The sequence below is a fragment of the Semicossyphus pulcher genome, unplaced genomic scaffold (assembly GCF_022749685.1).
Source record: "Semicossyphus pulcher isolate SPU_LCO1_2020_fin unplaced genomic scaffold, fSemPul1.0.p SCAF_13, whole genome shotgun sequence".
Classification (NCBI taxonomy): Eukaryota; Metazoa; Chordata; class Actinopteri; order Labriformes; family Labridae; genus Semicossyphus; species Semicossyphus pulcher.
In genome coordinates this window covers 27,816,921-27,842,212 of record NW_027211637.1, presented here as the reverse complement: position 1 = coordinate 27,842,212, position 25,292 = coordinate 27,816,921, and the positions used below count along the sequence as shown (strand labels likewise).

Genomic DNA, 25,292 nt, shown 5'->3' with positions numbered 1-25,292 from the left:
TTGTCACATTTTATGAGTTGACCTTTGACCCCCCCAAAGAGGCCAAAAGATTTGTGACATATTGATTTGAGTAAAAGTGAGTAAAGGTTACTTTGAGTAAATCTGCGTTTAATTGATTTTCACATTTAGGTGAGACTGTTTTGAGTTCATCACCAAAACCTCAAAGATGTTGCTTGTTAGTTCTTTGGTTGTTGGAGAGAGAGACAGACAGACAGAGAGAGAGACAGAGAGAGAGAGAGAGGTTAGTGGATACTGTCAGAAACAGGAGAAGAGTGGGGATGACACGCGGCAAGGGGCCGATGGTGGGATGTGCGACTTAACCGCTGAGCTAAATCTGCGTCCTGTTGTCTGTTAGTTTTGTCACTGTTCTGTAATGAGCTCTCATTTCTGACACCATATATTATATATATATAATATATATTATATTATACATCTTGAAAGCAGCTCGTCATTAGAGAGCCGTGACAGGTTTTTTTTTTGCTTGATAGTTTAAAATGTCCAGAGGAGTTTTTAAAGTTTCTTTGTTCCCAGAGGGGAAAACAAACTTTGTTTTACCTGCTTAGAAAATCTAATTATTTGGGCATTTATTGTTTAATCTAAAAATAACACCAGTTAACTTATCAGAGTCCTGGTTTGACTGTAACCAGAACTGATCAGACCTGTTTTCTGATACGGAATCAGGTTTCAACTTTTACAAATCCACGATGGACTTCTCTGCAGCTACTGGTCACTGTGATGCTGTTCGCAGGGGTCGCTGAGGTCAGAGAGGGGCCAGATGTTCTTGTGCACCATGTGAAGGTCAAAGCCAGCAGCCTGATGGCCGTGCGCGGTGCTGATGGAGGGCAGATGTTCTCGGGGTTATCCACTCCATATGGCTGCCACTCGACCACGGGCCTTTTCACAGCACCGCTCTTGTAAACACGCTTTAGTTCCCTGTCGTGGCTTTTTTCCGGCCCTGTAAAACATGTCCTAAATCCAATCACCTCGGCCTGTAGAGGGGATGATGTTGATGAATGGGAATGTGTAGTGGTTGTAGTGACCTATAAGCCTGTGCTGAGATTACAGCCGGGCAGGCGGGCCGCCGGGCCTGTTCAGGGCAGCAGGAAGCAGCCAGGGCTTAAAGAGGGATTGTTTAGACAGACAATGGTGTCTACCTGGTTTTAATCCGCGCTCAGAGAGAGTACAGGGGATTGGCAGAGTTTAATAAATGAAAGTGCTCCTATAATCAGGATTTGCCAAAGTGCCCCTTTGTGTTAATCGGACATTTTTTACAGCATGGTTTTTGACATCTGCCACAGCAGGTGGTGTTAACCCCTCCACCGCCCCCAGCTGCAGCAGCGTGCAGCTCCACCAGACCTCATGCAGAGACGTGCACAGAAAAAAGCACAGAAATTATTATGAAAAGTGTTGAAAGTGTGAAGTGTAAGAAAGGCCCCCTTTGCTTTAACCTGCTGCATCTTTAGCCACATCTCAGCAGATTCCGCCTAAAAATGCTTCGACTAAAGTCTCTCAAACTTTGCTCTGCATCACTTTATTAGCATCAGTCTTGGCACAAGCGATGCTCAGATGTTCTTTGGTTTTCTCAACGTTTGAGCTGCAACTGCTTCACATCAAAGTGGATATTGAATCTTTAAGTGCACCGTTTTTTAAGGCGGAAATACTACGTTCTATCTTTGTTTACTCTGACCAAGTAATATCCACAGTGATGCTTAGACCTGTGCAGAAACCTCTTAGGAGTGACCTTTATTATGATGCCAAGATTATTCATCTATACCTTGTAGTTGTAGAGAAATGCCCTATTCAGTTTGGGTATGTCATTTAGGGGTAGAGGCATAAAGATGAAGAGATTAAATACATTTTTTTTCAAATTTAAAGGCTTTGTTTTGGCGAGAGCAAAGCTTGGTTACATGCACCTCATAGAAACCAGGTTAAAGCCTGTTCCGCCCTAAAAGAACATCGCATACATAAAGATGCTCTGCAGCCGACCTGCAGGCGCAGCAGACGCCAGCACAGCCTCATTACTCCCTTATTTAAGGCTAATAGAACCAGCATGTGTAATTACTCACTGTTCAAACTAAAAGCTGCATTTTAATAATTAAAGTCCGGCGTATCAGCGATAAAAGCATAATAAAATTGTTCTAAAATCAAGGATTACAAGAGTAAATCCCGGCGGGCCAGATGTGAGAAGAGGCGGGGCCGCTGCTCTCTGGGACCAGATTAAACAGAAAATCCCACAGGACCGCCGCTGTCTTTCCCCTGCAGCTTAGCGGGCTTGTGTGGACTCAACATGCTGTAATCCACCGATTAGCTGATATAATCACCTGTAAATACACCTTGGCCATGAAGTTCGAGCAGGCCGGCGGCAGCAGGCCTCGCTCGGCCCCGCGGGATGTGTGCTTGTGGACTCTTTGGGTCACGTTTGAGCTCGGCTGAACTTTCTGGGAAGCAGACGGTGGGAGCAGACGGACAGCTGGACCACATGTTTGATCTGAGTTCCCAGAAACTCAGCTGAACACATGAAGGCTGTTGAACTCCAAATGATTCGAACACAAGTTTTCTTCACTTCAAGCTGTGTTTAGCGTTTAGAAGCAGCAGAACACACATTTCATTCGTGTTTCAAAACAGACGACAGTGTAATGGTGCTGTACGCAGATATCAGACCTTTGTAAGTGTGTATTAATAGATTAGTGAACATCTGTAACTCCTCCTGCCAGCACCCATCAGCGGAGGCTGTTTTATAAGGAGATAAAAAGTGACAGTTATTAGATAAGTACTGTACATTAATAAACGTGCTCATGACCTCATTAGTCTGGGTGTCTGTGGCGACTTTCACAGAATAAAATCCCAAGCGGCGCCCAGTTAGTGACGCATTTTCCATCACCCAGCAGTGGTTGGTCTGCCAGAGAGGGTAGGCGGAGCTAAGCGGCTGCACTTCCGGTTTCTGTAAGCGTTGCGAGTAAACAGTAATCTACTATGGCTGAACAAACAAAGAAAAGATGGATGACTACAGATACAACTTCAAGAATAAGTGAAAATCCAAAGAAAAAGAAACAAACTCGACGCTCAGATGAAGCAAACAGTCTGAAAAGGAAAGCGAGGAAAATCAAGAGTTAGAACCATGACGGATTATCACCAGTGGGAGGCGCTCAGGAGCACAAACATTGAAATCTTCAAGTTTGTATCTTTAAGTTACACATAGTTAGAGATTATTTCTGTTGTCTTCTCTTCATATTTCTGGCCCAGCACATTTCAGAGGCAGTCTGTACTCCAGTACAGTTGACACAATACTTACATTTATATTATTTTTTATAGAAAACATATGAGCTTTGATTTTATACCGTTTGGTAGTGAAAGTATAAAAGAGTCTTTCTACATCATTTAATACTTTTACATTTGATACTGATGTGTACAGTGTTTTGCTGCTGTGAGGAACTTTTGATTCGTGTTGATTTTGGCACCACCTGTGGACAAAGTGGTACCTCTTATCTTGTCCTGTACTAGTGGAAGAAGTTTTTACAAAAAAAATCTCATCCTGCTTTTTTTTTTAACATTCAAACATATCACTCGCTGTGAATCTTTGGCAGCGTGAAGTTTACCGCCTTGTCTGACACCTACCCCGCCGTCAGCAGTTTCAGGCATTAAAAATAACTATAAAGATATAATCAATCTTAACGCTGATGGTCTGGTTTGCTTTTGTAGCTCATATAGAAAGAATTAATTTCAGTCTGTTTCATAACCAGCAAAAAACTCCTCACAGGAGCTTTAAGTGTTGAATAGAAATGAGTATAGCTAAACTTTGTGCACAAGAATCACTGAGATTCTTCTCTCAAGTAAAAGTAGAAATACTCTGTCATATAAGTATAAAAGTCTTATCTACAAAATGTAAAACAAAGTATCAAAATAAAAGATGCAGACTTATTTTACTCTGCAGTTAATCATTTGTTATATTTTACTGCACTTATGTCTGTGAAGGTTCTCAGTCATCCAGGTCACTGTGACTCTTCTAAACTTAATCCAAAAGGGCTGAAGAAGAACCGAAGAAGCCTTTCGGATTAGAGGTGAAACATCTTCAAGAACTTCAACTTGAAGTCCGGTTTCCTTTTGGATTAAGTGTAGAAATAGATTGAGATACTTTTAATTCAAAGCTTCTTTATGCAGCGCTTCCACTACATTCTAGTCCTTCAGTTTTTACTGAATACTGTTCATTTAACAGCTTTATTCTTCCTTTGAAAATCTAAGTTTTTACACAGAAACGATTTGATAAACGACTAAAACATGATGATTTTAGGCTGCAAATTGTGCTTATTTCTCTTGACTTATCGTTTAATCATGTGGTCTCTTAAATTTCACAAGTAGTTCAGAAGATGTTCAGTGTACACAGACATGAAGGAGGTCAAGCAGCAAACCTGTGCACTGATGTTTAAGATGTTGATGTATGACTTATCGATTATTTCAACTTGAGATGAGTTAATAGCCTGAACAACCCAACAGCATGAAGGTAAATTAACCAAACCTCAACCGGCTCAAACATTAAAATCAAACATAAACTGAAATCATAATAATGTTACTTATCTGCAGTACTTCAATTTATGTTTTAACTACATTTTCTACTCTGCAAAAGTACCACTTTCACATCTAATGTTATTGTTACTGATGCTGTGTGTGGTGTTGTTACTCGTACCACAGTAAAACATTTAATACGCCTCTCCTCCAGCGCAGACCTGCATGGAAACACTTTGTACTCTCTGCTTAAACAGGTGACCGGTTTAATGTCTGCTTCCCCCGTCGCGACCTCTGCGCTGTAACTCTTCCTCACCTCCCTGAGCACATTTACTCACCACCTGCTGTCTGTCTGCGTCAAAAAAAAGAACAGAGACGAGAGCGACGTGACCAGTTCATGTTGTTTTTTAATGCGATGTCATCCAGAGTCCCCTCACATCACTCCATTACAGCGGATTAAACCATTAGAAGAGGGATCGGAACGTGTTTTAGCCTTTTTATTTCTGTAAGACACTTTAAACGTCCTGAAAGAGGAAACATGATTTTGGTTCGTAGCACGTTCATGCCTGGCAAATTATTAAGACTACATCAACAAAAAGAATTTACAAATCATGGAAGCAAATAATATAAACAATATCTTATATATAAAACATAGCAGGCATAATAAATATTACACATACACAAAGGAACTAAAGTAAACAGAGTTAACCGATTTGGTTTGGGCGATGTTCGGAAGATTCAGCGCTGATCTGAAATGTGTGAGTGTGAGAAAGCAGCTCTGCAGATTCACTCGGTACAAAAGGTCAACCCAAACTCTTTGTTCAATCTCGTTTTAGTGTCGCCGACGCGAAGAGAGAAATGAAATGTCTCGGAGGGAAAGAGGCTCCAACACAGGCGAGTAAAGACTTCCTCTCCTTCGACCGTGCTGTCGCTTGTGCACGACGTCGGTGTGTTCTGACACGTTCAGGCCTCGGGAGTTAAGATACACCTCAAAAAAGTCAACCATTTTCAGTCATTATTTCTTGATATTAGCTCCGCATATCAAATGGCATTAGTTCAACCAAGATTAACAGGAAGTAAGGAGTCTGTCTGTGTCTTCGGGTGCACTCTGTTGGGACTCTATCTTTGGGTGTGTTAGCGCGTTCACAGGAGAAGGTAAATCAGTTTTGGTTCAGTCAGGAATCGAGGACCGTTTGTCATTCATTCACACACATTCACGCACACACACACATCTGTACACGAGCACACACAAACAGCAAACAATAAACTCAAATTCATCGTGACTGTAAATGTAAATTCACTCTTTTTAGTGATTCTTCTACTAAACATAGATAACTGTGCAATCTTTTCTTGAAGCAAACCAGGAGTAGTACAAATATCAGGAGGACGTCCCGGGTGCTGTTTGTTTTTTTTAGCCACGTGTAGAGAGCATCTTCAAGTCTTAGTGTCCCTCTTATTCAGACGGGGAGGATGCAGGGTTCGGCTCCTCTCCGGTGCAGAGTGCAGGGATGGTCCACCTTTAGGTCCCCGGCGCGCCCGTTCATGCTACTTCCGTTGCAAAGTGCAAGCAGTTAATGTGTCTCTCTGCCTCTCCCTCCCGTCCAAAACATTCGGAAAAACCAATGCAACGGCAAAAAAAGGGAAAAATATCTGTTACTGTTCAAATGCAAAAGTGGAACGATCAGTGTCCAAAAAGCATCAGGAAGGGAGAGGGCCGCAAGAGAGAGAGTGCATCTGTGTCTCGACAAATTCAGTCCGTGGAAGATAAACGAGTGTTGTTCCTTATTTCCACCGCTCAGCTGGAGTGGTTATACCTCCCTGGAAGAGAGAGAGAAAAGTTTAGACACACATTCAGGAAGGAAAACGTTATATAAAACCACATTCAATACAGATTTCTTTAGAATAGAAACATTAGAGGAAATACACTTCTTTGCACTCTCATGTCTGCACGCTAAATATGAGGTTATAGGTCAACACGTAGACGAGCTTTTAGTTTCAACAGTCAAGCAAATGTGTAAGCGCCTCAAGCCTACAATCTTTGTAATGGCCAGCAGGGGGCGACACCACCGGCTGCAAAAAGAATCAGATTGAAATGTGGAAAATATGACCCTAAATCTCAGGCAAGTTATCACCTCAGTAAAGATTCAAACAAGTTTATGGCCTCAAATCTTCTTCAGTAGAGCTTGATGTTCACTTGTAAATGACGACACCAGCAGTGAGACAGATTCAGCCTCTAAATATGGTCACTTCTGGTCAAGAAAACCAAGATGGTGACAGACAAAAAATGGTGAACTTGAGCCTTTAAAATGTTGAGTTCACAAACCACTGTGGCTTTGAAACATCCTCTATATCGTCTGTGGATTCACAGTTAGCCTCTCTCTGTCCTGGCACCTCTAAAGCTCTCACATGTTCCAATATCAGTTAAAAGTTAAGCCGACTTCATGTTTACGCCACAGAAATGAAAGCTGTATCAATCTATATGGCAAGAAGCCTGCTCCTAAAACATCCAGCTGCTCGTTTAAATGTAGTTGAAGCATTAACTTACGATGCAGTGAGAGTGGAGTTGAGGACCAGAGTGGTGCGTATCCTGTACAGCTGAGCGAGCGTCAGCTTCTTGTGCTGCTGGGCCGGCGACTTCCTCTTCTTGGGTGTCGTGTCCCCTGATTCACCGCCGGCTGCTGACTCGTTTTTCCTCTCCACACAGCTAGATGGCGCCGTCTCTCCGTCTGAGCTGTTGTTACTCTCCGTTCGCCCTGCAGCCGCCTTGTGCCTCCGCCTGACCTCCGCCCTCCTCAGGGTGGCACACAGTTTGTCGGCGGGCATGCTGGCGCTCAGGCTGTCGTCAGACTGGTCGAGGTCGCTGGAAAACAGCTCCAGGCAGGTCTGTCCGAGCTCTGACATGCTTTTACTGTGTGCCAGCGTTGATGTGTCCGCGACCCTGCGTTCTGATCGGTCCTGCTCCTCCGAGCTGTGTGAGTGCGTGTGGGAGATGGGGATTTTACCGTTGAGACGCTGCAGCAGGTTGTCCTCGGAGCGCGATAACGTCAGAGACGACAGCCTCTGGAGGCAGTGCACACGCGGCTGAACGTGAGGCCTGCGGCGAGGTTTAGAGGACTGGACTACTGACAGCTGGGAGCCCAACGAGGCAGCATCCTCCTCCTCTTCCTCCTGCTCTTCCTCCACCTCCTCTGCTCCCGCCTCTTCTCCCTCCTCCTCCTCCGTCTCCTCTCCTTCACTCTGAGGCTGAGGCTGAAGTTCTCTCAGGAGGGACTCGGGGGAGAGGGTCCCGTAGGCGCTGTCCATGGAGAGAGAGCGACACTGGGGGTCCAGCTCCTCGCCATCGGGCCCCGTCTCGGAGTAAACGCTGGAGTGGCCCCTGTGGGGGCTCGAGGAGCGGGACAGCTGGACCTCAGAGCTTTCGGACAGAGGAGCGTCATCAGAGTCTGTTTTGGTGATTCCCTCCAGGTTCATGTTGGGGCTGGGAGGGTCCTGGTGTTCTCCTGGTTCATCAATGTCCATCACTGACAGGGTCTCAGTGGAACCATCAGATTGACTGAAAGGAGAGGGTTGGAAGGTTAATTAGACAACAACAACAACAGCTTAGAGCTCACAAGAACGAGCGAGTGATACAAGTGGCACAATCTGCTCAAATGAAGATTCATTCATACATACTTAGTTCTAAATCAGATGATGAGTTGAATTACATTTAAATTCATGCAGAAGAATGCCGGATGCTCATTTTGAATACACATCATCAAATCACAGCGTCTATTTTTACTCCTCACAAATATAGGTTCGCATTTTGGGGAAAAACGCTACCTTACATTTCTGTAAAAGAGAAGATAGTAACCACTCTCATCTGTTAAATATGCAGCTACAGCCAGCATGTGGTTAGCTTAGCTTAGCACGACTGGACAACATTTGACAAAATCCAAGTGGTCTAGTTTTGGTTTCTTGGCCACGAGCGGCGATATTTCTAAAAGTGCTGTTGGATTTCTTTCCAAATATTTAATCATTTTGTCGTGTGATTCTGTGGCACATTCGTTCCTGAAACTTTTACTTTAAAAAGCCTTTGATTTAATCTGTTTACTGTGAGGCTGATCGGTCTCATCCAACTCTCAGACGGTAAGTGAAGAATAGTATTTCCACAAATCGCTTGGTTTGACTCTTTAAATTGTTTGATCATAATTCCATAAACAACTAAACTGAGAAAGAAAACAAGTATCTGCTTTTATTTTTTACAAAAGCAAACTTTATCTACTAAAGTATAATACCTTGAGTTCTGCTGGTCTTTGTGCCTCAGACATGGGGAACTGGCGGTGGAGTTGCTGCTCTCGTCTTCCTCCTCGTCCTCCTCCTCGCCCTCCGTGCATCTCTTCAGACTGCTCTGCTGCCGGAGGACCTCCTCAGTGCGCAGCCTCTGGAGCTGGTTCTGCAGCACAATTCAAATTGAAACATTAAAACTGCGTCTGGGTGTGATTACACCAACGTTTAATAGTGGGATATAAACTGTGCTCCAACCTGGACGTTGCAGATTGCATCGATCCAGCTTCGCCCCTGGGTGGCGCTGTTGGCTTGGAAAGTGTAGGCGGCCACGGCACTCTTGAACTCGTTGAGGTAGATGAGGATGAACGAGCCTACAGAGGCAAACAGCACAAAGATTCAACATTAATTAATTAAGAATTATAAGTCTTATAAGTCAGCTTTCTAATAATCAAGTTTTATCTTAAAGATTTGCTGGTTTTTGCTTCTCAAATGTAAAGATTTCTTGATTTTCTGTGTTTAATATTTTAATCAATCGAAGAACTTTATTTTTTTTGGACTGTCGGACACATTTTAACATTTAAAGACGTCCGATTTGACTATTTTTATTCATATACAGAATGCAACACTTTCCTTGTAGACGTATTACACTGAGTAAAAAAAAAGGACAGTCCTAATTTGCATCCCCGCCCTCCTGTTCGTACTCACCGGGGTCTTTGAGCTCCTTACAGACGACATTGTGAATGAGCAGAGGCTGCCGGATGATCTTCACTTTCTCCACTCTTTTCACCGGCTTGGTTATCAGCAGCAGGTCAGTGAAGAGGACACAGTGGACGTCCATCTGCAGAGGACATAAACTCATCTCAGGTCTGACAGAAACACTTTGTTTTACAGGGCGACGGTTTGATGTGAAATGTGAGAAACCACATGTTCAGTGAAAAGATAAGAAGAGCTCGTGACGTGTTTACAAGATGTCCTGGGAGTCAGACTTACCCGACTGTCTTTGCCCTCTTTCATCCTCAGCGCTCCCTCCAGGTGCAGCTGTCGGGTCTCCTCCGGTGACGTTCCCCTCATGGGAGCCATCAGGTCGAAGCGGTTGTACTCCTTGAGGATCTGAAAGGGAAAAGACAAAAGCATGAAGTCGAATGTCACAGAGCCTTTTGAAGATGTGACGGAGAGCGCAGGAGCTTCAGAAATGGTTCCTTACCTTTTCTACCTCTTCACTGCTGCCCTCTACGGCCTCGTACGAGTCAATGCGGGCAGAGATGGTGGCCAGCTTCTGCTGTTCCTGACGCTGACGCATCTGGGAGTCCACGCTGTTGATGAAACCCTCGACTGCGGCAATCTTGAGGAGGAAAAACAAAAAAAATACACTCATGTTTAGACATTTTTCCATCTATTAGAAAAGCAGTAAGGTGTTATAAGTTTATTCTCCATCCCTACCATGTTGCTGACGAGGTCTCGTGCTGACGTCTCGTCCGTCTTCTTGAGCACGCTCTTCAGCAGGAGAGGATATTTGGTCAGTCTCTGGTGAGGCTTCGCCAGCATGTCTGCCAGCTTCAGACGGTTACACTGCTTGTCACTCTCTCCCCACTGAACGGAGCCACACAAAGACAGGAAATAAATCACTTTATGAGCCAGAAATGTGAAGAAATCTTGCGAGAGTTGTGTCAGAACAAGGCGTACTACTGCCAGAGGTGAGGGAACTGACCGTGACGTAGGTCCTGAAGAGCTCGTTGTCCCTGAGAATCGTGCGCATGTACTCCATGCAGCTCTCTTCCTCCATGCAGTAACGGATGTAGGGCTGGAACCTGGAGCCAATCTGAACACGCATAAACAAAGACGTGCGTCAGAGATTTTACGATCATCAACATGAGTAAAATATATTTACTTCTCAGTCTGAAGCCAACAATAACTTTCTGCAGGAACTTTCACCGAAGACAAGACACCTTTGGGGTCACTAAGCGTTTAACCGCTGGGACCAGGGAATACATTCAAGTTGTAGGGGCATGTTTTTACCCCCTCGAAATGTCCCTGATGGTTGAGTCGGACTTTGCAAAATTACAAGAACTCAGCGTTGCATTTCTGATTGGTTGAGTAAACACAACTTGTGCAGGATAATAGTGCAGGATCTAATGAGCAGCAACGCTGAGGACAAAATCCAGCGGGAGTTGAAGTTTCAGGAAAGAAATAACGAGTCATTGTTGTTAATCTTGGAAAGAAGGTTGGAAACTTAACCACTTAAGCTAAGCTTACGTTATGTGACTAATTTGCCTTCTATTTAAAGGTCTTACGCTGTGCTGAAAACAGAGACAACCACCGGCTGAGGGAACCTTTTAGTTCCTCGAAACGTAGCTCCTTGGATTTAAAAGTTCCAGATACTTTTGGTGGAAATGCGACTTTAGAAACTAACGGGGCTGCATGTAATTGAGGGCTGTGTCCATAATGTACCAAACTAGGGATAGACCTATTATCGGCCGGGTCGATTATCGGCGGCCGCATTTTGACCCATATCAGCATCGGCATCAGCATTTTTTTTTTAATCCGACGGCCGATAAGAGTTCATTTCTTTGCAAATTTTATTTAACTTTGTTTTATTTACTTTCTAAAACTTCAGGAAGTTATTTATTTATTTATATAAGAGATTTATTTTTATAAGAGATGCTGCTGACCCTGGGAACTCCCTGCGCTTTTTGTTTGTTTGTTTAATAAACATATGCTTAAAGGCATTTAAACAAAGTTACGTGTTGGAGTTTGTATTATTCAAAATTTTGACGCCAATATTTTCACTTTTACTGCAAATGAATATCGGCTCCAAATATCTGTTACCGGCCTCCTTGACTACTAATAATCAGTATCGGTATCGGCCCTGAAAAAACCATATCAGTCTATCTCTATGCCAAACCCAACTTAAAGGTCATCCTGTAACTACTGTGATTATAATAAACGGGACTCGAGCTGCACTCATTTCTTTTCTCCACAATCACCTGACAAACACTTCCTCCTAATCAGGCAGTCTATTTAAGTTGCAGGATTCCCGCTCTCTCCCTCTGCTCTCTCCGCCCGAGCATCCACCTGCAGGCTCAGGTTTCATTTAAGATATTATGTCATCACTCCTCAAATTTCTGCATGTAAAATAAATCTGCGAGGAGTGATGAGGTCGGAGCCTCGACGGCAAACACAAGCATGAGTCGTCTGACTGACGTGCTTGTTAAATGACTTATCAGCCACTAACTTGTCAATGTTCTGCAGTAAAGTCAGACGCCCTGAGCAGGGTCATGGTGTCTTGATAACCCTTATCCGTGGTACCTAGAGATGGAACATGTTTTTCACGTGATCACAACTGACCGTCCTGAAGCCGTGGTGCAGGTCAGTGGGGTCGAGCAGCGCCCGGGCCTGCCTGGCCTTCTTCAGCACCGGCAGCATGACCTGGTTCCACAGGGACGTGTGGAGGCGGACGATCTCCTGGATGTTGCTGAACAGCTTGGCGGGCTCCACCTCCGTGAGCAGCCCGCTCTCCTGCAGGTTCAGCAGCCCACACAGGAACAGCTGCAAGAGGGGGAGGGAGGAGCATAAAGCATTAAATGGTTATCAGCCCGGCAGTTAAAACATTCTGTCTGTCAGCAGTCAGGCCAGATAAAGTCTGTTCTTAGAGCTCAGACAGGAGGCTCACTGTGTGTTTATCAGTACAGGAGCAGGTTCATCTTACACAACTCGCATCTTTATGTGTGTGTCAGCAGACTACAGCTGCGCTTACATCAGTGATGACTCGGAGTTTCTTGATGTATGTGGCCTCCGTCTGAAGCAGCTCCCATATCGCCTCCTGCTGGTGGAACTGTCGCCTTGTCAGTGTCTGAACACAGAAACGTGATATGATTAAATACAACAAATATATTCTGTGATTCTTCTTCCTTTAAAACAGCAATAATGACTTATTTTATTACTTCCCATTCCTGATAAATATTGTCGGGGTCTGGAAGTATAAAAGCTCACATGGACATGGACAATGTTTTATCCGGCATGTAGTGATGTATACATGTAGATGTTTTCATGTTGATTTATCATTTGTTTTGTTGCTGATCTCCTGGGTCTATTCATGATAGTATGAGGTCAATATATTAGATGCTGGTGGTTTGGTTTGTTGTGTCTCTGAGTCTCTGTGCGAGTGACTTTGAAAGAGTAATCGCTGCCTTCATTACATCCTGGCTTGAGTCCTGTAACTCTCTGTGTGTGGGTGTAGAGCAGTCGCCTCTGCTGCAGCTTCAGCTCGTGCAAAATGCTGCAGCACGTCTGTCGCAATGTTACACTTTCACGTCTGCTAACGGGGAGGAAAAAGCATGACGCAAAATTTGGCAAAATTTCAGGCTTGATTTTAAGACTTTGATTGTTTTGAAGGTTTTAAATAGAACGTCTCCTGCAATACTGCACCCCAGTTTAAGCACTTAGTTTAAGCTCTGAGAATCCCGAGATGAAGACTCAGAAACAGAGGGGATCGTGCCTTTGCGGTGGCCGCTCTGGAGCTCTGGATCAGTCGACTTATCCGTGTCAGAACTCGCTGATAAAGATTCATCTTTTCTCGATGGCCTTCAATTCTGGTTGAGCTCGACGACTCCTCTTATCTCCATCTAATGCAGCTATTCTCTTATATTCATTCTGTTTTTGGTTTCATCTCTGCTCTTAGCTGTTTTATCCTTTTATTTTACTACTTGTGTAATATTGTGTGTGTGTTTTATCTTGGTTGTAGAGCACTTTAAATGTGCTGAAAAATAAAACAAATAAAACAAATATCATAAACTCTTTTTTATTATACTTTCTGAACTTTTAATTATCAATGACGCATTTCTAGGACATATTTGGAACTATTTGTCCTCGATCATGTTACCTAGGAAGTGTTTCATGTGTGCCTATGAGGAAGTATAGTGAATTGAACTGATTTAAATGAAGGAACTAACTCTCAAAACCACTTTATTACTTCACAACGATGGAATGTGGAATTTACCAGCAGCAGTAAAATATGTCTTATGTAACACGCTATCAGAGGTGAACGTACAGTGTGATGTACAGCAGCCGAGCAGCGAACGCGCTCTGTGTGATAAGTCGTGTAAACATTAACAGCTGGAAGGCAGCGACAGCGTGCGACGGCTGTTATCGTTTACATCGGCATGCACAGTCACTGTCAGCAGTGTTACAGTCAGTGCTGTGTGAGCATCGTTACGGGAACAACAGGCATCAGGTGATAGAACGATAAATAACAGGGAAGTGAGAGTCAGGTTGGCAGGAGGAAGGTGTGTGTGTACGGTTAGTGACAGTTCTTTTTCTTTTAACTGCAGCAGAAAATTATTCATATCAGGTTACAAGTTAAGGTTAGAGTCTGTTCTTTCTTTATGCTTTGCTTTAAAATCATCAAGTTGTATCTGTGATTAAATTAAACCTTTATGTAGATAGATAGCTGAGGAGTGCACTCGAAATTAGGTGGAAGTATTATAAATAACCATATATTAATAAACATAAGTTTTAACTCCCACTCCTCACTCCAATCATCTTTCATTTTTAACTTTTTGTTTCTGTTTGTCCTTATTTACCATCCAGAGTCTGAAGAAAGCAAAACATCTGTGAAGCTTCACAAAGAACACGAGTCTTTAATTTGCTTCATCTGAATTATTTTTATATTTTGGTGTGTTTGGTGTCGAGCAGCTGCTCTGCAAAAGCTCTGAAGCGGACTGTAACTGGGAAGGGGAGTGAATGAAACATGTATTATTGTTGTAGGGACGTTTCTGAGAACACTGAGTATGAGGGGAATCAAATCAGCAGCTGCAGAATGAACCTAAACGTTCGCTGTGGCAGATTTCAGGCCAGTATTTCTAAAAATAAATGTATCTAAAGATAGGGGAAAAGAGCGGGAAGCACACGACACCACCCCCTCACACACACACACACACACACACACACACACACACACACACACCCCAGCCTGTGTCTTCTGTACCTCTGAGTTGTCCAGCAGCGTCTGCCAACTGTCCTCCAGCGCCAGGTCGGTCTCCTCCTCCTCCTCCCCCTCCCAGGAGTCCTGGTGGAAGTAGAGCTGCCGCGGCACCTTGGGCGGCCCAAACAGCGTGTAGGAGTGCAGCTTGCTCTGGAGCTGCTCCAGACGGTCCACCTCCTGCAATCAGACAGGAACTCAATTAAAACCAGGCTAATTAGTGTGAACGAGGCTAACAGCACGTCAGCGAGAAGTGATGTGAAAGTAACAGTCCACTTCTGCTCTTTTGTGTTTGGATTTATTGTTGAATTCAAACTGTAAGTAAAGACGAGTCCATGCATTAGCATATAAATCCTGTCCTCACTGGCGCCTTAATTCTTAAATCCAACAGTCGCTGCTTTTCAGGCCTTTGTTCCGCCTGCAGGGCCTGATGGAGTTATGAAAATGAGCTCTGTGCATTGAGACCATTTTAACAATAGAAGAAGAGGGAGGGGGCAAAAGCTATGACATAGGGAGGGGGGGGTATGGACCAGCGATCATGAAGCCTTAAGTGAGAAATCGGACAACAAATTGAGCAGCAACGGAAAGTGAGAAATAGCTCTCTGTGCACTCCTTGTCAGAGTCCTGTGAAAGCAGCGACTGACAGTGCTTCATCAAAACAATCTGGAGGTGCAAGAGGTCCAGGTCCCGGTCCTGGTGTCGGATCTCTGGCCCTGAAGGGGTTAAGGGGGACACTGAGGGTGAATAGAGATGAGCCAGGCCGTGACAGGTGACTGACAGATACTGTCTCTATGTGACATCTGCTACTGTTGCAGGGAGTGACCTCGGCAGGGAGGACACAATGGGAGCGTGTGTGTGTGTGTGTGTGTTCTTTAGTAGAATACAAGTTGATTACTGATGATGAAAAGTGGTTAAAGAAAAGGTTTGATACTTTGGGATTTATATTGATTAGTGAGTTTAAGAGGTGCTGGAAGGTGGTAGTTCTCATCTCAGCGCACGTCTAAAAATGTGGGTCTATTCCTTTAAGCCTTCAAGCCTGGATGTCTTTTCCTCCTCCTCCGCTCTTCCTGAGCGGCTGGGAGGAAAGTGCATGAGCCAACAAGTCAGGAGACGTTGAAGGGAAATTACCTCACCAGGACTCGGGGGATCTGGCCTTCCGACCTCCTCCCACTGCTGCTGTGCTACTGTTTTGTTTGCTTCTTAATGTGTTTTTCTGATACATGTTTGGGCGAAGAACTTGCCCCCAAAGATGATAAGATGACTGCTTTATCGCCAAAGGAAAGAGCACCACTCTGCCTGAAACAGCACTCTTGTATCTCATGTAATCTCCGCTGCCTGATCGGTGTTACCTTGCCGAAGGGTCCTGCCGCGTTGGAGCTGAAGAAGCCACTGAAGCGGCTTGCGGCGCGGTTCTTCCAGCTCTCAGGCCCCGCACCGATGCCGGGCAGAGAGCCGCCGATCTGTCCCAGAGAATCCGGGGTCGGTATATTCGTCTCCCCGAGGAACTCTGTCATGTTCTTCCTCCGTCGAGCCTGACCCTGCATGAAAGAAGAGAAAAAGTTAAATAAGATAAAAGAAAATGAAAGAGGGCAGAATGGCAGGAATGAGGAGGTCATCCGAGGAGGAAGCACAAAAGTTTCCAGTGAGACGGATGGAAAGAGACAATGAAGGAAAGAGAGAAATATACACGTTCAGGATAAACAGGAAATCAGAGGGGAATTCTGTACGAGGGATGACATCAGCAGGAGCGTTACAGCCGTCCTGATGATCAGACACAAACAGGAGAGGGAAGGACGGCCACTTCCTCGCTCTGAATGCATCATTACATCACAGGGAGCGGGCGCGAGGTTGTTCCATAAGAACAGACGGCCCGAGTCTGCCCATTGTTCCCCCTTCTATTGTCCCCCTGTCAGCAGACCCTGCGAGTGGCCGCGCTCATGCAACCTCCGTCCACTTTACGAGCAGCAGCAAAGCAAACAAACAGGGGCCAGGTCAGTATCTGAGGAAGCAGTTGTTTTTGCCGTTAGAGCGAGGAATCTGCTGCTGCTGGGGAGTCACTCAGGCCACCGACCCCCCGTTAAAACACAGGCATGAGGAACCGACATTCCAGGACACTGACACTGCTGCTGAAACTGAGCGGCCATACCAATGAAATTCTTTCACTGATCAGCCCACACACACAAACACACACGCACACAATGCCTGCAAAACACATATGCCAAAGCTGCAAAGGCTGCTGGGTATCAGAGACACAAAGGTGATGGTTTCAGAAGTGGTCGTGAAACCCGACAAAACACCAAACGTTCAGATCAATACACAGAATAACACAACATGAAATTGGTTACAGGGTCTTTCAAATGTTTTCTAATTAGCGTGGAAACGATTGAACATTAATCATTAAGTACATCAAAAGAAAGTTAAAAGCCAATTATTTTAATTAGATAGAAATCACAAGCAATTATGTCGAACGTGCTCGTTCCAGCTTCTTAATGATTTGCTGCTCGTTGGTAGTTTTCACAGTAAAAGAAGAGTCTTTGGTTTTTTGACGGTTGGACAAAGACATTAAATTGAAGGTGTCACTAAGATGGCACAAAGATATTCTAATAAGCATTATTTTACAATCTGACTGTAATAATCATGAAAATATGAATTAAAATAATTGTGAGTTGCTGCCCTAAATCTACTAGAACATTCTGAAATGCTGTGTCTATTGATAAACTATCACTACACTGATCAAACTTAAAGAACTGATTTAGCTCTGATCTTCTATTACACACATATTCGATGCAGCAGAACCAGATATATCAAAAGCCGACAGTTTGAGATTTAGGCGTGTAATGCTAACCGTGGCTAATGTAGCCTCTTGCTGCTAGCCTCAAGCAAGGCTGCAGAGACGGGCCCAGATTTAGCTTCTGTGTTCAAACTTCTTTAGAACAAAGCAAAGATGTGTCAGACTTTCATTTAACTTCATGTTTAACTTGTGGTTTTTTGTAACAGACAGAAGATGTATTTGCATCTTCACTAAGACTTTACTAACTTATCTTTCATAAGAACCTTTTACACTGCGGTTTCACCACAGCACCGTAACGAAGCTCCGCCATCATGCCACGTTTGTCATTTTACATTCAATCAGCAGCGCCGTAAAGCTGTAATAGGGCGTGCTTCACAAACACACACGATGCTGTTCCGCCCTGCCCTTTACACCGACGCTGTTTCGCCTCTGTTACTACCTCTGATGCCGGCTCAGAGGCGGAAACGACTTCGCCCCACCATTACGCCTCTGTGCGTTTTACAGAAAACATGAAACATAACAGAGGTGTAATAATCCCGCCTTGAAGTGGCAGTGTAAAAGGGGCTATCTTTTAGCATCTTTTAGCCCAAAAACAAGCAGGAGTTTGCATAGATTTCCCCCCACCTTGGTTCTTCATCTTGGACTTTTATCAACCCTTTTCTTTCGTCATCTAAAGACTGTTTATAGAACTTTTTTAAAGTTTAAAAAAATCCAACTCAAACTGTGAAAAAAAAGTCAAATAGCAGGAGCACTACATGGAGACAAACTGCACAAACCAGCCAATAGGATCTAAGCTCTTAGACGTAAACACCCTCCGTTACTCTACAGATAGAGACTGATCAGAGTGTATAAGCGTGTGGCATGTATATCAAACAGGATGAAATGTAAATGTTTTGAATAGCTTCAGTCAAATTGTTCTGCTTTACACGAGTTCCCATTTTAGGAAGAACATCCCCAGACCTTTTGTGCTTCCACTTCACTGACTAAAAGGCACACAAGTGGCCCGTCCAGGGTTGCATAACAGCAGAGTAAATCTGAGTGGGGGGTCCTGCAGGTTTTCAAACAGCTTTTGGTCCTTTTATCTTTTTCTGAATGATTACCGCAGAGGAGAGTGACTTCACTGCAAACAGACGTGTTGGCTTTAAAACAAAAAAAAAACTGAAAGTGGAGTGAAAAGGAAACGAGCCTGGACCCATTTAGGGGCTTTTTCAGGGCCAAGTGGTCAAGGACACAGGTGTCAGGAAGTTTAAGACCCCGGGGACAAACAGGGAAAGTTTGGACCCTGTGACACTGGCTGCACAAACTGGGCAAACTGAAACCTTGGTCATTTGTTGGCGGTACACGACAGCAATCAACAACAAGCTTGATATTAAAACAGCTGTGATAAAGACAAAATGGTTTTCCAGCATATCACACGTAACAATAAATGTTCTGTACGGATAAAAACAAGAATGTAATATTACAAAATAAATAAACAAGTTAATCTGAGACAGACAGGGCCAGGAAGTTGTAATTAAAGTAGACACATGGATGGAAGCTAACAGCAGTTTCCCACCATGCTAACAGTGCTCACCATTGAAGCCAGAGGCATGTCAAAAGTAAGGAAAACCATCCTAATCCTTCAGTCGGATTCATGGATCGCAGCCCATTCTGGAGCCAGCTGCTGCACTCTCTCAACCTCTAGCCTCCTCTCTCACACATCCACGCCGTCCGGACTTATGATGCCCAATCAGTCCCAGAGCGTCAACTGTAACACCGCCGCGTTATCCCCCAATCAACAGACGTGTGCTGAACTTCATTCGGTCTTGAAACGTCCCGTTCCAGCTGACAGGGTCCGGGTTAGTGGTGTCAGTCTGTCGCGTCCTGCCGTGCCCGACAGCAGCGTCTCTTTGAACCCGGGAGGTGTCTCTGTCCTGTCCTGCTGTCCAAACAGTCAGTGGTTGCATTTCATGCAGACACTGGGCTGAAGTCATAGCAACCAGGAGGATCCTGCCTCATTGTGCTGGGCAGGAAAGAGGAGGCAGGGCCAGGGCGCACAAAAAAAAACAGAAGGAAAGAGGAGGCCGATCTGAATATTTGGAGGTGGAGTCAGGGTGACAGCTTGGAGGGAGCTCCCTCGTCCCAACACACATCCTGCTGCTCCAAGGTGAAAATGCTCTTTAGGCTCACAGATTGTGAATACACACCATTCTTGGGGGTTAAAACGGCCATCCTTTTCCCAACTAATGGCTTTCATTCCAAGTAATTACCCGACTCAAAGTAACACAATTAAAGTGCGACTGTAAACACGATTGTCGCTTCATTCTTTGGCCGGTTTTTGAAGTCGTTCCACTATTCTTTGTCTTTATCTCAAATCGCTGTTTAGCCTGGAGACCTTTAAACAATGCCTGCTGGCTGGCCAAAACAAGGAAAAAGAAATGCTCCGATAACGACCGAACGGGAAACTCCCTTTGTTTACTTGCTTGTTTCAGCACTTTTAATAGGTTGTGTATGCGCGGCAGACAAGCTCGAGCAGCAGCAAAAAACACCACTTTTAAGACTGTTAGACATTTTTCTTGACGTATTTGACAATCTGTAGACACAACGGTTCATCTAGAAAAACTAAACACAAATAAAAAACGGTTTAAGCTACAAACTTTCTGCTAATTTAATCAGTTGGTCATATTTCCTCAGGTAAAAACAGAGACAATGTACTTCAGCCAAAGCAAACCCACACTCACAGCAAACACTGAGCGCCTCTAGTCGTGTCAGCCTAACTAATTATGTTTACAAGGTTTCCCCTGTGCCTCCTGTGTAAACCTGTCAGTCAAAGCGGAGGGCAGCGAGAGCGCTCTTCTCTCTCTGGGAACTTCTGCAGCAGGTCTGGAGGGGAGGGGGGGGACGGTCAGGTTAACGATATCAAGCCGTGTGTCCCCTCGAGGTCTTATCTTATCACAGGGTTTGTGGCGCTAACCTTGGCCTGGAAAGGAGAAAATCTTTAAATGGGAAGGGATTGTATTAAAAGTAAGTGGTGACAAAGAAAGAGCAAAGAGACCCCCCCCCACCTAAACCTACCTACCCCCACGCCTCCCCCCCGCTACTGCCTTTATGTTAGTCAACTGATAACAGCTCCCCTTGATCAGGTGGGTTGATTAACGATGGGAAAACAGCGTGACACTGACCTTCCTGAGAGCCCGGACACACAAGCGCACATGAACACACACAAGCGCACATGAACACACACCGAGCAGGAAATAGAAACTAAAAGAAACCCGACACACGCTGCACGTTTCAAGGCCGGTCCATTTCCAATAATCGAGACCCGCTGACACAAACCGAAGCGTCATCCAGCCTGAGGCGAGAGTCGTCACAACAATGCTCCTGTTACTGAAGTGTAATGAGACCCCAGCCTGCATCACACGTCACACAATACACACACCTGAACTGTGATCTGAGAGCGGATGAGATCAATGAAACAAGAACAAAGGATAATGATCACATTTTAAGATGTTGGATTAAGACGAGAACGAGTCAAGCTTTGACACATTAACAATTCATTTCTTGATGAATCATCTTTAAATTATGTTTTTTTCTTCCATGAAGCTGTCCCAAACACAAATATATTTACAGTTTACAGTCATGTGAGAAAAAGAAAAGCCTCAAGTGTTCATGTTTGGGCAGCTGGAAACAAACGTTTGTCATATTTGCTACAAAAACTTATTTTAAAAGCAACTTTTCACAGCCTTTTATTGCTCAGTGTTGCTTTTATTTACACGTATTTCTTATATTTCCTTTAATTGCTTTGACTATATTTATTTAAATTTGTATTTCTTGTTTTTAAAATGTGTTTTTTTATTTAATTTGCCTCTTAATATTAACCCTATATTGTCTTGCTGTTTCTAGCACTGTTGTTTGGGTTTCGCTTGGTTTGCCAAAGCACTTTGTAAACCCCTGTTGTTATAAAGGTGCAATATAAATAAAGTTATTATATTATAAAATACTTATATTCATATTTTATCAGCTAATAAATGCAGCTTTAAAAGAAGTTATTGCTACTGCTGCCAAACAGAAGCAGCAAGAAACGGCACTTTATATAACGATAATAATCCGTCTGAGTTTTGCACACAGACATGTCAGCGAACGCCTCACCTGACAGTAAGTTGGCGTCGCCTTCGTGGCAAGAGGAGGCGACTCAGGAATCTCTGAGTCAACGTGCAGCAGGTCCCAGCTGCGCCAGGATGACAGGCGGCCGAAACGAACCATTTCAACAGAAACAACAAAAAAAATCCCCAGATACAAAAAAAACTAAAAAACAAAGTCAGAGTGAACGCAGAGGTAGCTCCAAAACGTCAGGAAGAATCCATCTCCAGGAAATCACAAGTGCAGAGCAGAGAGGAGCATCACAGCTACTTCGCTCTGAGCGTGTGTGAGTCTGATCCTGCAGGTACTCTGAACTGCAGGCCAACGATCACACACACAGACAACAATCAGAGAGGCGTGTGTGTTGTCCACACCTTTAGGCATCAGGGGAAGCTCTCTGTCTTCCACATACACTCAGCATGTAGCTCCTCCCACACCATATGGTGGACTAAATACAAGTTTCCTCCTAATACCTGATATAATTAGGTCAATTAGAGAATGTACTAATAAACACATGAGTCATCACAAGTATAAACACACAGAGCGGACAAACTGGATTCAGCAATTAGAGACTTAAACGGCTCTAAAATGACTCATTAATGTTTAATAAACAGCGAATGCTAAGAGAAAATGTGGCTCACATTTATGTGGGACTAAGAAATATATGGTCATGTAATTATTGTTTAAGCCGTCGATGATTTCTTCTATTGATCAATTAAAAACAAGAATATTTAAGTAGTTACAAATTCAGTTTAAGTTCAATTCAAATTAAAAATGGCGCTGATTCAGGAGATTTGTTTAGAAATGACTGAAGCGATAAAGTCTAAAAATGTATCATGCTACAAATCTTCTGTGTGACACTTCCTCATGGTGTAACTGCCTTTAAAGATTGTATTATTCTTTACAAACTCCACATTAAATCTAATAACTGTACTTCACTTCACAGGGCTTTGATTTAAACAGCTTAAACCGGTCGATCACAGATACTTCTCACTCTATTAACAGACTGTACTGACTGTGTTCAGATTAAAAGCCGCTGATTCAACCTTTGTTATTCAGAGTGGCTCTGTGTTGTTGGATGATTGTCCCCCATTGTGAGCCATCAGAGAGTGTGGACAGTGAGAGAGGAGGCCTGACTGAGAGACACACACACCAGCATCCACAGTTGCTTAGCAGGATGTAAAAATGGTGTGACCCAGTCGGAGAAAGAGGAAATAAATGATGACAGTTGATTCTGCTATTGTCTTCCACACTGAGTGCATTGTATGCCCTAGATTCACACATGAATACAGTCATATCGTACATTTAAATATGAATACAATATATTATATGCACACGGCGCTCTGCTTTGGTTTCAGTATGAAAGCGGGGACACTCGCCGCTCCTTACTCTGATTAGCTGACATGCTGTTTCTCTCTCTGTCTCATCATTTTTGGGACTTTTATCAGCCGGGGTATTTCCCCAGCAATGACTTCTCGTCTATGATAAAACAATACTACCTTCCTCTTCTGTCTATTACACAACAAACTCTTCCTTCCCCGAGGCAAAGAAGGAGGAGGTGGGAGCCTCTGCTTGTTCTTGGAAATGTGAACGATTCCTCTTCTTATTATTGATTCATGTGCCGACTGTTTTTTGTGTTAAGAAACGCATGCTTTGATGTATAAACTGCTTTAAAATAGTGAAAAATCACCAACGTAATATCTTGCTTTGTACAACCATTGACATTATGTCAATGTGACACTAAAGTAACCAAACTGAAATTAAACGTATACGATACGTCTGTTTTTTACTTAACAAATGAAGCCAAACATCTCATCTTTTAAATGTTGTCTGTATATAAAAAGCAATTCAAGATTTGTTTGTGAAGCACAGGTAACAATATGTTTACATCAGGAGGAACTGCCTCATTCAGAGTTGAATTAGACATTTACTTTGCTCTGGTTTATTTATTGTTGTTTGTAGATTTTGTTTATTTATGTGTATTTCCGCCACGATCCCCTGCTATACACCCACACCTGTATATTTAGGTAGGTACATGTCTGTCAAAAGTCCACTGTAATAGGACAGGCTGGTTCTGTCATTGAAATATAGACATGAGCAATATTACTTTCAACATGTGAGTTAGCAACGATGTGACTGTCTGTTCGAATTCAGCTTTCTTTTTTGTATTTTGGACTTTTTGTCTTTGTTATTGACGGTGTGCTGTTGACACTGACACTAGTGAAAAAAACAAAAAGTTACATCTGATGATTATTCTTAGGTCAATTAAAGGTCAGATGTAGTGGCAAGTACCCATCACAGGGGTCAGACCTTAAGGCTGGTCTTGTTTTTTTCAGCCAAAAGATGGAAACCAAGATTTGACCTCTGCGCACTTTGGACATCGGTCACGTTGTGCCAGAAATCCTTATTTTACAACAATTAAAGACCCAAAGATTTGCAGTTTACTATCAAATGAGTGAGATTAAAAGCTCATCATTTGGGTTCCTGATTAATTCATTTGTAAGCTAAAATGTATAACCCATACACTTTATATTTTCACTTATATTTGAGTTGGTTTTTGTATTTTTGTACTGTACTGTACGGGATTAATAAAGATCTTATCTTACTTCAGCTCTGATATGAACCTTGAAGAAAAGGTTGAAGCAACAAAAGCACAACATTTTAGTACAACGTGTTTTACATTAGTATATGGAGACGATACCTACGTTTTTACAGTGGTATCAAGTTAAATTTTGATTAGTTTCTTTGAGGAATCTAAGATTATTTTTTCAGTTAAATCCCTCTTTTTAATAAAAAAGATATATTTTTTGCTAAACAAAATAGGATAGTGTGATAGGAATGAAAAATGGCGGATCTTTGGTAGTTACAGGTTTTAATCTGCAGTCTGTACCACACAAATATGGAGGACTGAGTCCATGAGCTTGTCCTGATATGATGGAGAAGTACATCATGGGAGGCCTGAGCACTGACATACATATGGAGGACACATTACTGGACGTCAACTTCCTGTTAAAGCAAAACCATCTAACCGCAAACTGTAATGTCGCCCAGGTCAATTCGATATTTACAACGTCTAGATCAAATAATGGCACTATAAACCCACTTTACAGTGAGAGTGAAAGTATGTCATGGCGGCAGAGTTGGCCCACCACTTCCAGGTGGTGAGCACACTCATGATTGTGTTACATAAAAAGATTCAACTGTCAAATGAGCTTCCTGAGAGTCATAAGGTCCCGGCGACAGGTTAACTTTATGACGACTGTAAAACTTTTCGTTTCTGTTCTCGAGAAAAAGGAAGACAGGCGAGTGTGTGTGTGTGTGTGTGTGTGTGTGTGTGTGTGTGACCCCCAGATAGCTGCTGTGATACCATAAAAGCAGTGTCAGTATTTTATACATGCTAGATGTCTAAAGTTTTGTTTTTGCTCACATCTGACGTCACGTTGTGCTGCATATGGAGCAAAAACATCCTGAGGCATGACTCTGGGGATGAATGACTTCCACACAGCAAATAGGTAAAATGAGTCACACATAGTGGCAGCGTGTGTACGGACGGGGGAACCCAACCTTCAGGCTTCAGTTTCGGTTCAAACAAGTTGTTTGACTGCGATTGGCTGAATTGAACAGGTTTACTGGCCGTGT

General features: G+C 43.4%; 1 protein-coding gene across 3 annotated transcripts in view; it reads right to left on the bottom strand.

The window, feature by feature from the left end:
* Window positions 1-4,889: 4,889 nt before the first annotated feature.
* The window catches only part of plekhg5b (pleckstrin homology domain containing, family G (with RhoGef domain) member 5b), a 79,355-nt gene continuing 58,952 nt past the window's right edge, over window positions 4,890-25,292 (bottom strand). For 2 of the 3 annotated variants that reach the window (XM_069660580.1, XM_069660582.1), the window contains 13 exons: window positions 16,093-16,281; window positions 14,750-14,923; window positions 12,521-12,616; window positions 12,112-12,312; window positions 10,475-10,585; window positions 10,207-10,356; window positions 9,971-10,108; window positions 9,757-9,876; window positions 9,472-9,604; window positions 9,022-9,137; window positions 8,775-8,932; window positions 7,046-8,053; window positions 4,890-6,318 (listed from right to left, as the gene is read on the bottom strand). In XM_069660580.1, coding sequence (XP_069516681.1) covers window positions 6,309-6,318; window positions 7,046-8,053; window positions 8,775-8,932; window positions 9,022-9,137; window positions 9,472-9,604; window positions 9,757-9,876; window positions 9,971-10,108; window positions 10,207-10,356; window positions 10,475-10,585; window positions 12,112-12,312; window positions 12,521-12,616; window positions 14,750-14,923; window positions 16,093-16,281 — 2,604 coding nt within the window. In that variant the 3' untranslated portion in view covers window positions 4,890-6,308. Of the gene's footprint in view, window positions 6,319-7,041; window positions 8,054-8,774; window positions 8,933-9,021; window positions 9,138-9,471; window positions 9,605-9,756; window positions 9,877-9,970; window positions 10,109-10,206; window positions 10,357-10,474; window positions 10,586-12,111; window positions 12,313-12,520; window positions 12,617-14,749; window positions 14,924-16,092; window positions 16,282-25,292 lie in introns of those variants that run through there. The other variant, XM_069660581.1, reaches the window with a different exon arrangement.